The sequence below is a fragment of the Eleutherodactylus coqui genome, chromosome 1, assembly GCF_035609145.1.
Source record: "Eleutherodactylus coqui strain aEleCoq1 chromosome 1, aEleCoq1.hap1, whole genome shotgun sequence".
Classification (NCBI taxonomy): Eukaryota; Metazoa; Chordata; class Amphibia; order Anura; family Eleutherodactylidae; genus Eleutherodactylus; species Eleutherodactylus coqui.
In genome coordinates, this window is record NC_089837.1 from 70155463 (window position 1) to 70167682 (window position 12220).

The window sequence follows — 12220 nt, forward strand, 5'->3', positions numbered from 1 at the left end:
ATAGTGGAATTAAAAAAAAAGTATATATGGTGGCAACCATTGTGGCTACCTGGAACCGCAGAACTGGACAACGGCTAACAGCCAACTACAGATAATATTCCTCCTCCACATTCTCCTCCCGGAACCAGAAGACTGCTTGAATGCCATCTTTAGATAGCGCTTCAGAGCATTGGCAGTACTAGGTTGTAATCCTGCTTTCGCATTCAAGTCTTCTGCATGAAGAAGGGAACAAACCGCTAAATAAATGTAAGTGAAAACATGAATATGTAAATATAACCGTGGCGCTAAATGTCAACCATGTTACTGAAAACGACTTTAATCACGAGCGATAAGTATAAAACCGCCATATCTGGTGATGAACAGAGTCCGCCACGAGCATTAATAATCTAGAGGAGCGCTAAATCCTATCACTCAATACCTGGCCGCTCGCTTGCCGAGCCGTTCCTGCCTGCAATGTAGAGTTAGTGCCGAGCCGCTGATAAATAGATGGGAATTATCCAATCTGCTCCATTACCATATTCTGAAGGATTTCTCCAACATCTGCTTCTTTGTCCTTAAGGAGATCCTCGGGGGGCCGCAGGCAGCCGAGAAGAGATACGACGCCGACTTCTTCAAGAAGTTTAGGAACCAAAATATTGTGCTGTCAGCGAGAACATATGCTCGGGTAATGTTACAAAGTCAGAACAATAGAGACGGAATTGATTCCTCTTTAAGTGGGCCGCCTTTCACCTCCATTATCATTTATAATCTGATTCACTTAGTTAGCTCGGCGTTAAAGCCCAGCGCGCTTTGAACTCTGTATAGCGAGATGATCCTGTCAATACTAATTCACAATTAAGTAATCCTTCCTAACTAGATAGGAAGCGGTGCGATGCCGGGCACGGTGACAAATGTTATTATCCATCTGCCTTTGTTATTTTTAATATGCGGATAATCTAAGGGCAGAGGACGTTATTGTGTTTGGCGCAGAATAATTGCAGCCGCATAATCCGTAACGGCGGAGATTTGGAGCGCCGCAACTTAGAGAGGAATTTTTATGTCTACAAAGCAGATAAAATGTGATGGAGGGTGAAATAGATTGGGATGTATTTACGGGAATCTTCTTAAATGGTCGGAATTTAATGTGTCGATTCACTTTGGCGGTATTTTTTGCTGAATATTTTAAGAATTTGCTTAAATGCTGCCAGAGGATGAAAACGCGTTAACGTGCAGAAGCCGAGAACTGCTTTACATATGTCATCTTTGTACTCCGCGAAGAAGGGAATACAATTGTATCTAGTCTAGGCAATGCTCTGTGAGCTAAACACATCAGTAGTAACGGAAGTGCTGTTAGGGCTCGTTCACACTAGCGGAAGGGGTTTATGTTGTCTTGGGTCGTTCGGGGAGTAGGGAAATAGCAACCCCTGTCAAACTGATTCGTTGATTCGTTTTATGATGGAGCCGAATGGTGCCGAACGGACCTCATTGACTACATTGGGGTCTGTTCGGTTTATGTTCGGCCATCTGGCATTAAAGAAGACAGAATAGTGCAGCATGCTGCGCTTTTTTTGTCCTTTTTTTTTTTTTTTTTTTAAAAGCACCAATTGGCAATGGAATTTCTGATGCTGATGTGCATATGAGCCCTCAAACGGGCCAATTTCAGGCCCATGATGGGCGTCAATCGGCACTTATTTAAGCGGGCCTCACGCAGGCTGTATGATTGTTAGAGCGACCCTTCGGTTCTATCTGCTATCTGCTTGCTGGTCTTCTGTGCCGATGCCCACTGGCTCTGGGCCCTGCTTTCAGCCATCCAAGGTGCCGTTGCAGTCTTCAGACTACCTAATTCCAAGGTATGTTGATAGTGTTAGACTAACAATGCACTATACCTGCTCTCTGATTTGGCCACACTGCTTGCGTGATCAGTGCTAGCCAATCAGAGAGCTAGCTCAATGTGTACTAAATAACTTAACAATTTACTGACTTGGACAGCTGAAAGCGGGATCCCAAACCATCTGATTGGAGGGACATCATCGGAGAAGAACAGCAACAGCAGGTGATGCTAGCTCACTCAACAACCCCCCCCCCCCCTCCCCCCCCCACCAACCCCCACTGCCCCATCCTGCCCTCAACCAACCCACCCACCCGAGCTTGGATAAGGGTGTTGTCCTTATACCGGAGGGTCACTTTAATATGATCATCTGTGCCCAATATCCTTTTATTATTGCCGGCAGAATACCCTCCTTCTTACAGAGGAAGATGTGCTGTTGGGAAGAAGAAAATACATTTTTGGTTGACATGTGAACATTTGCTCATTTGTCAGCTGATCACTGCCCTCTTTACTGGAGGTAATTGTTTGGGCACTTATAGGCTCACATAAAAGGGTCCTTAATTTCCTGCTTAGTCAGTCTGGTTGCTTAGCTCAGAGGGGATTGTATAGACTCGATACAGTTGTATTCAGTTACCGGCTGGGAGCCCTGCTAAGGGTTCCTTTATATAAGCACATAAATTGGCCGTAATGAGCGATGGCCAACGACATAGCAAGTTGATCAGTGCTCATTTAAGAACATTTTCCTACGAGCAATTGTCAACGTTCACGATCGTTCCATCATTCATGTGGTCATTTATTTCCGTTCTTGTCGGCAGCACTAGGAGATTTCTGCTCTGAAGCTAACAGAATTCTGTTTGCAGCTCTTGGCTGTAATACAAGTTTTGAAACTAAGAATAAGTTTAAGCAGTCTAGTTACTAAACTTTTAATATAGTTGAATTCTATTTTTAAAGAGGTTCGACCAATATAAAAAGGTGTCCTCTATCAGCAGCACTATCCGAATGTTGAATGATGCTGAGAACCCAAAACGCCTACTGTAGGTATTTGTTATGACACAATTATTTGTCATTGTAGGAAAGCAATGTACAAGCTTTAGATCTTCTCTTTACCTTCCATGGATCGGATCTGCTTCCTCATCGCCTGGCTATTCTCTCGAATTTCCCTGAGACCACGCCCCCTCATAAATACGCCATATTGTTACCTGAGGCAAGGTAAGGTCACCCTAACTTCATCAGCCGTGACACTTTTTTTTTTTCTTTTTAGCATTCTTAATCATGCTAATGTCTTCTATTGGAAGTAATTACCCTTCTTTCTCTGGGCGGTAATGCTCTGTAGGTTTGGCTTCATGCTTGTTGTGCCTTTTACATTTTCTGTGTTATTTCAAGTGCTTGATAATGGTCCTCAGACAATTGGTCATGCAACCGAAAATGCGAGTAATTTCAGTCCAGAATAGACTTTTCTTTCAGGCAGTGCTTTGTACATTTCATACAATTAAGTCGTGGCGAGGTTGTAGTTTTCTTCCTCACATGTAATGTGTTAATCATTCATTACAGAGGCGCTGCAGTGTTCGAGAGGGAAGAATCAAACAGGATGGAAATATCCGTGTGGAAAAACATGCGCCAAAGTTTAGTGCTTAAAAGGGTTTTTCCAGAACTTTACTGTTGATGACTAGAGATGAGCGAACCTATTCGGCCATGCCCGTTTTTCGCCCGAGCGCCGCGATTTTCGAGTACTTCCGTACTCAGGTGAAAAGATTCGGGGGGCGTTGTGGGTGAGTGGGGGGTTGCAGCGGGGAGTGGGGGGGAGAGGGAGAGGGCTCCCCCCGGCGCCTCCCGAAACTTTTCACCCGAGTACGGAAGTACTCGAAAATCGCGGTGCTCGATCGAGTAATTACTCGAAACGAATATATTCGCTCATCTCTATTGATGACCTATCTTCAGGATGGCATACTCGCTCAATCCCCTGCTGCTCCTCTTCTGGCGGTGCCCGCTCACCTACTGCCTTGTACTTTCTGCTGCATCCAGGACATCCCAACACAGCAACTAATGTGATTGGCCGTGGGCAGTGGTCACATGTCCTTGTGTTGGGATGTCATTGTTGCAGTAGGAAGTAGAGAACGGCAGGGGACTGGACAGTGTCCAAATGGTGGTGGGGGGAGATTGGGCAATTGTGTTTGCCTTGTTTTTACATTTTTATGATAAGGTGACAAGTTTTCAATATTTTTTCCCCCTGGACAGCCCCTTTAATCATTAGGGGTCTCCTGCCTGCACAGCCCAAAATAAATCCCGCCAAGCACAGCATAGAATTGGATCCAAGGTTTGATTTGGATATTCAAGAAACCTCCATTTCTTACTATTCCTTGGTGGACTTATTGATATTGTCATGATGCGAGGTCAATTTGTTGTTGCTTTTCTGTTCATCTGCATGAACTTTATCTTTAGATACAGTTTATAGGACATTAAATATTGATCGCCCTAGGGTAAAAAATAACATTGATATGAGGCGTCCTTAATTTTACACATGAGTAATCTTTTGCTAAAAGCACTGAAAATGGAAATAGTAGAAACGCAATCTGAATCGGAGGCTGCCTGCTTACAGGGGATTTCAGTCTTTTGTTTGTATCAATGCTTTTACTAGAGAGCTGACCTGGGTATTGCAGTGCGTTGTGATGATTGCTTGCATTTTGCATCTGTAGTACTTTAATTGCTCATTACATTCGAACCTTCCCTTTGTCTCGCCGCACTGTTGTCACCTCCCTCACTGACCTGCTGCTATTCTATGTATGATATCACTTAATCCACACTTGTTCATGCATGCATAGTGTAGAAAGCTGAAAAGACATATCCATTTAGCTCAGTCTATTGCAATATTGATCCAGAGGAAGGCAAAAAACATGTGAGATGGAAGCCAATTTTCCTAATTTTAGAGGGGAATTGGGAAAATTCCTGAAGCACCGACCCTTCTGAAGTAATCCATGACTTATAACATGTAAGATTTTATCGCTCAAGAAAGGCATCCAGGTCTCTCTTAAGTTTATAGTGATGGAGAACTCACTAAATGTCCTCAGGCAGAGAGTTCCACTGTCTCACTGCTCTTACAGTAAAGAACCCCCTTCTATGTTGGTGTAGAAACCTTCTTGCCTCTACAGGTAGAGGGTGCCCTCTTGTTACAGTCACAGTCCTGGGTATAAAGGGATGATGGGAGAGATCTCTGTATTGTCCCCTGATATATTTATACATAGTTATTAAGTCGCCCCTCAGCTGTCTTTATTCAAAACTATATAACCCCAATTTTGATAACCTCTTTATTACTTTAATTGCCCACCTTTATACCTGCTCAAGCTCTGATATGTCCTTCTTGAGTACCTGAGTACTGTTCACAATATCCCATGTGTGGTCTGACTAGTGACTTGTAAAGAAGAACAATGTTCTCCTCATGCGCCCCTAGACCTCTTTTGATGCACCCCATGACCCTATTTGCCTTGGCAGCAGCTGCCTGACACTGGTTGCTCCAGTTAAAGGGGTTGTCTCGCGATAGCAAGTGGGGTTATGCACTTCTGTATGGCCATATTAATGCACTTTGTAATATACATCGTGCATTAAATATGAGCCATACAGAAGTTATTCACTTACCTGCTCCGTTGCTGGCGTCCCCGTCGCCATGGTGCCGTCTAATTTCAGCGTCTAATCGCCCGATCAGACGCGCTTGCGCAGATGGGTCTTTTCCCTTCGGCTCGGTCCGGCAGCAGCGGCGTTCTGGCTCCGCCCCCTTGTACGCGTCATCGCGTAGCTCCGCCCCGTCACATGTGCTGATTCCAGCCAATCAGGAGGCTGCTGCCGGACCGAGCCGAAGGGAAAAGACCCATCAGCAATGGAGTGGGTAAGTGAATAACTTCTGTATGGCTCATAATTAATGCACGATGTATATTACAAAGTGCATTAATATGGCCATACAGAAGTGTACAACCCCACTTGCTATCGCGGGACAACCTCTTTAAGCTTACAGTTAACTAAATTCCCCAAGTCCTTTCCCATATCAGTGTTCCCCAGGGATTTCCCATGTAGTGTATATTGGTGACATGTATTTCCGCTGCCCATGTGCAGAACCTTACCTTTATCAGTGTTAAATCTCCTTTGCCACTTTTCTGTCCAAACTCCCAACTTATGTCCTCTCTTGTGTTAATTACTTTACATAGTTTTGTATCATCTGCAAATATTGCAATTTTACTGCACAATCCTTCTACCGGGTCATTAATAAATGTATTAAAAAGATTAGGGCCCAAAACCGACCCCTGTGCTACCCCACTAGTAATGTTGACTCAGACTATGTACCACTTATAACCCCCCTCTGCTTTCTATCACTGACCAGTTACTTACCCACTTACACACATTCACTCCCAGATCAAGCATTCTCATTCTATATACCAACCTTTTATGGGGCACAGGATCAAAAGTCCAGATACACAAGATCCAGTGACTCTCCAGTCCAGTCTAGAACTTACCTCCTCGTAGTAGCTGGTTTGACAGCAGCGATCCCTCCTTAGGGCCAGCACTTTGCATTTGATCTTTTTGCTATTCATATAGTTGAACAGTTTAGGGTTCTTTTTACTCTTGGCAATGAGTCTCTCTGTCTTCACCTTTTCTGCTTTTATTTGCCTTTTACATAATATATTTTTTCTTCTAGGTTTTTAGTGCTTCCTCGCTGCCTTCTTGTTTTAGTAGTTTAAACGCTTTCTTTTTGTTGTTTATGGCCCCCTTTACATCTTTATGGAGCCACATTGGTTTTCTCCTATTCCCAGCCCTTTTATTCCTGTAAGATATGAACCGCTCACAGAGAGTATTTAAGATGCTTTTAAGAATGCAAATGTTCCTGGAAATAAAATGCATTTTCTCCTCTTGATTATATACTTCATGAGATATGATTCAGACATTTTCGATTTCGGAGAAATATTGATGTTGGGATAATTACTTGAACTGAAGTAAAGAATAAAGCTTTGTGTTGCCGGGGAGGTTATCTAGAAATTAGAGTCGCCCGGAGAATAATCAGCATTTTGTTCTCCCAGCTCAATTAAAAAAAAATTAAATGAATGTATGAAAAGTTCAATCTCCATTAATTTCTACATTTTTATTCAACTCCTGTTCTGTCTTTATATTTGTTTTCAGCTCTTTAGCTTCAGTTTTATGCTTAGAAAGGCTTTCTGGGGGAAAAAAAATCAAATGTAATTGGCTGTGTGTGTGTGTGTGTGTGTGTGTGTGTGTGTGGGGGGGGAGCATTAGGTACCCTCATCAGCAATGCAATGAGCCTTTTTGCTATGGGAAGCCCTGTGACCCCTTTACTGCACGTCTACATGGGACAGAAGTGCAATAGAGTTTTAGATTAATAACCCGCACAGTAAATAGTGGATGAAGTTTCAACAAATCTTATCAACATGCTACCAACCTTTTCAGTGCGGAAATAAAGGCCCTTTTAGACACGATTCTCGCTCAAAATTTGCTCAAAACCGTCTTTTGAGCAATAACCATTGCGTCTAAATTAACGGACATCGTGTAGTTTTCGTGCATGATTTGTTTCTCGCTCAATTCTCGTTTTCTAGAATTGAGCGATGAACTGTTATCAGCGGTGAAGGCTGTTATCACAGTCAGCAGCGCTGATAAGATTCTTTCAGCTCGTGTCCCGCTGGTAGTTCACAGCGGAAGCGAGCTGTAAGTGCAGAGAACAAAGCAACTGAACAATGCAACTGTTTGCTTAAGCAAAACAGCTGTATTGTTCACCGAGCGATAGTGGCAGTGTCCCGCTCTGCCTGTATAGATCTTTAGTAGCTAATTAGCTACTATAGAATATGCAAAGATGATCTTTAAAACTGTCACTCAAACTGCCTTTTGAGCGATCATGGTTTAGTGTAAATGGGGTCTAACCCGTGGGGCAGTTTTCTTTTATTCACAACGTGTGAATTCTTGTTCCGGGATTGAATTCATTAGGACCGCTGTCAATCAACTACTGTTTCCTCAGGATAGATCATCAAAAGTTGATCAGCAGGGGTCCGCTGCTTGGGATCCCCTTCGATCAGCTGATCTCCAGACCTGCTGTCATTGCAGACATCGCTGGAAGTAAATAGTGCTGTCTGGATTGAAGTGGCCTGAATTGGTACTGCAAGCACAGCCCACACTGAATTCAGTCTGGCCTCTGCCAATCAACTATTGATGACTTGCTGTTTCCCGAGGATAGGTCATTAATAGTAAAGGTCCCAAAAAAACAATTTAAGGGCCTTTTTGTGCAACCCGATAAGCCGGCAAGAACACTTGTTTGCCGAATCATCAGACGATGTGAAGGTACCGGTAATCACCCGACAAGACGAGTAGATGTTCAAGCGATCACATCTTCCATGCAACACCAACAATTGTTGTTAGCAGTACATCTGCCGATAGCGAAGGAGCGGTATGGTGGGAGGAACGATTGAACAATGGTTCAGCCTTCATACCTCCTGAATCAGAGTGCCGATCTTGTTAATCAGCGATCGTTATAAGGCTCGAATTCGGCCATGTAAAAGGAACCTAAGTACAGTTTTGTTGATGAATTTCCCCATTGGGTTTAATTTCCGATTAACTGGAGATCTGCAGCTGAATACTCAGGTGCAGGGTGGTAAGCTCTGTTGCCTTGCATCGCTGGGGTCTTGTGTTCGACTTTGACCAAGGACAATATATGCCCTTTCCATGTTTGTGTATGATTCCTCCGGGTGCTCCAGTTTGCTCCCACACTCTAAAACCATAATGATTGGCTAAATTGGAATTTAGATTGTGAGCCCCAATAGGGATTGCAAATGGACAGCAGTCTCTCTGCAGTACTGGGGAATAGGTATGCACTATAAAGGAGTCACATATATTATAAAGTGAAACATTAAGTATATTCATGTTTTCGGCCTTTTCCACGCTCTGGAAAGGGAGCAGGCAAGGACTGTCACCAGTTTCTGTATGCTATCCTCCAATGATGACATAAAGTATAGACACTGATAGCTGACCTCAGCCGAGGTCACATGCGGCAGCTAGTAACCCTTTAACTGCTACTGACAGTTTTTATGGCATGTGGGAGTCCTGAACAGCCCCCTCGTGAAGAGATGGCAAGGCGCCATTCGGTTATCATGGCAGCCCAGGGCCTCCTGAAGGCCCCCAGGGTTCCCATAAATGAAGGCCTATCAACGTGTGCCTGTGTAATGGCATTACAAGTAAAAAATAAGTACAAAAATAGTTACAAAAAATGATGCTAAAAATTCCACCCCCATTTCCCCATATTAAAAAAAAAAAAAAAAAAAAAAAAAGCATTTTTGGTATCTCTGCATCCATAGAACTGCAATTTATCCAGAACGGTGAATGCTATCAGAAAGAATAAATATTCTACGCCTGAATTTTGCTTTTTTAGTCACCCTGTCTCCAAGAAAAATAAAAAGTGATCAAAAAGTCATGTACACTCCAAAATGGTACAAATAGAAACACTTTGCCATTATTCTGATTATACTGATCCACAGAGTAAAGTTATCACGTCCTTTTCATTGCAGTGTATACGCTGCTAAAACAGTACCCCCCCCCCCCCCCCCAGTTTTTCTGTACATTGCATGGTACATTGAAAAATCTAACTCCTCCCATGAAAAAAAACAAGCATTCAGTCAGTTAGATTGACGGAAAAAAAGTTGTGATTTTTTTTGAATGTCGAGAGGAAAAATCAAAAATTGAAAAAAATTAAATGGGCCGCGCTCTAAAAGGGGTTATTGTACATGAAGGGGGGAGGCAAGTATGGTGGGTGGCTCAGTGGTTAACACTGTTGCTTTGCAGCTCTAGGGGCCTGGGTTCAAATCTTCAAGGACAACTTTTGCATGGAGTTTCTGTTTGCACAGGTTCCCTCCGGGCACTCTGCTTTCCTCCCAAGCTACAAAAAGATAGTCCAACCCCCATGGACCGATGTAAGTGGTGAAGAGCTCTGTACAGCGCTGCAGAATATGGGTGCGCTATGTAAATGAAGTGCTGATAAGGCTCATCAATAAGCGCTATAGCGCTTTTGTAGCATTGTGTATGCATTACTATTAGAGATGAGCGAGCATACTCGCTAAGGCAAACTACTCGAGCGAGTAGTGCCTTATGCGAGTACCTGCTCGCTCATCTCTAAAGATTCGGGCGCCGGCGGGGGAGAGCGGGGAGGAACGGAGGGGAGATCTCCCTCTCCCTCTCTTTCCCCCGCAACTCACCGCTCACCCGCGCCGGCAGCCGAATCTTTAGAGATGAGCGAGCAGGTACTCGCATAAGGCACTACTCACTCGAGTAGTTTGCCTTAGCGAGTATGCTCGCTCATCTCTAATTTCTATGTATCTTCACGTGCTGCCAGTGAGATCTGTTGTTAAACAACTGCCAAAACCTATTCATGCACTTTTTGGCGAGCTCAGCACTTTAAGAAATGAGTATTGACTTGACAGCATCTCTCCTTAAAGAGAAACTGCTAATCCCCTCAACTGCCCTGACTGCGGGTAGCATGGTCTAGTGGTAGATACGTCAATGATCAGCTTTGTGGTTTTTCAAGCCGTACTTTTGAAACTTTACAGAGCCCTACTACCCGCAGCCTGGGTAACTTGGGGACCTGACAGGCTCCCTTTAAAGGGGTTGTGCCAAGCAAGTTATAAAGTCTTCCCTCATCATGTAGTTGGGGAATAACCTTTGATCAATATGGATCCAACCGCTGGGACTGCCTCTGATCCCAAGAGCAGGGCTCCAGTTGGTTCCCAAGTGAATGGAGTGGAGGTTGTGCATGCGCTCCACCGCTCCATTCACTTCAATGGCCATGCCAGAGATTGCGGAGTTAAAGCGCTTCAGCAATCTGTGATTCTGTCATTGGAGTAAATGGCTTTGTGGCACAGCTGCACGAACTCCGCTCCAATCACTCGGGGACCGACTGGGCCCCTTCTCCCGGGATCGGTGTGAATCCCAGCGATTGGATCCTCACTAATCATAAAATGATCTCGAATCTGTGCATGGGTGATAACGTTATAACTTGGTATAGCTCCTTTAAAGTGGTATTCCAGACTCTTTTTCAACTAATGACTTATCCTCTGCTTCGGTCCTGTCCGTACCAAGGAGCAAGAAGTGTAATAGAAGCACTACGCTCCCATTGATTTCAATGGGAGTGAAGCTGTCACTTTCACTTCCTGCCCCTGACCACTAATGATGGCGTATGGCCCTGCTGCGCTGATAGACGACGATTCTTAGCGGTGGGTCACTGTTAATCAACTTCCAATGACCTATCCAGAGGATAGTAACATAGTATGTAAGGCCGAATGAAGACAATGTCCATCTAGTCCAGCCTGCTTATCCTCCTGTGTTGTTGTGGATGGGTGATTAGTTGAAAAAAGGCCAGAATATCCCTTTAATGAAGCCAAGCGAGGCTCTTGGCGGCAGTTTCTGTATAGTAATATGATGATCGAGTGATCATTGTTGGCCTCAGTACCCAAACCACACCAAGTTTATATACTGACAAGTGTTTTTGCGCACATTTTTTTTCCCTAGTGGGATCATTAACCGGTATCACTACTTACGTAAGACTGTTAGGTCATGCCTTGGCCAGATATAGGACTATACCCTACATATAGTGCACATTTCTCTGAGCCAAGACCATGATAACATCTGATGTCGTCTTGTCACAAATTCTATTATAAAGGCCATTAACTCGACTAAATAAGCCAGAGGGGGGCGCTGTTGGCATTATTTAATTCTGAGATTTGTATATAAAGTACTAAGAATTTCCCGATTTGGATTCTGCATGATTAATGTGTTCTGAGCGTGTAGAGCATAGTGGAGCCTGGGACAAACCAATAAAAAACACATTAACACATGGGTACATGTTCTCAGCGACACGCGTGCGGCTCAGGGCTTTCCTTCTAGGGTCAGCGATCACTGCGCTATTCTAGCTGTTACTTATCAGTGCCTGTTTGTAGAAACTCATGAGTGTTTGATACTGATTGTTTGTGCCTTTACAGCTTATTGGTCTTATTGTATTGGATATGCATGCCTTTATTCATTGATGCACTTTCATGTCTTTTTGCATGTGTGTGTGCTTTTTTTTTTTTTTGGTGTACCTATTATACATTTAGGTTCGCACCCTGTTTTTACTACATTGTGTGTCGCTCATCTGTGATGCTGTACAGAAACACTCAGCAAAAAGACCATTCTATTCGTCTTCTATACAGCACATGCGTACCAAGCGGCTAATTCTGGTGGGGATTTCTTAAACTTGTCGACTTTGAGATCCAGGTTTGGAATGAGCTTTTCATACACTATCTAGCTTAATCCTAAGGCTTGATTCACACGGGGCAGAATTGCTGCGGAATTTCCGTGTGGACCCTGCGCAGAGGAGTTCCGTTGCATTTACAGTAGCAGCAA

The 12220-nt window shown here is 43.8% G+C and overlaps 1 protein-coding gene across 1 annotated transcript in view; it reads left to right on the forward strand.

Annotated features, from left to right (window-relative positions):
• The window catches only part of NBAS (NBAS subunit of NRZ tethering complex), a 616392-nt gene that overhangs the window by 130960 nt on the left and 473212 nt on the right, over window positions 1-12220 (forward strand). The window contains exons 20-21 of the mRNA XM_066597064.1: window positions 560-664; window positions 2880-3016. Of these exons, the coding sequence (XP_066453161.1) occupies window positions 560-664; window positions 2880-3016 (242 nt within the window). The remainder of the gene's footprint in view (window positions 1-559; window positions 665-2879; window positions 3017-12220) is intronic.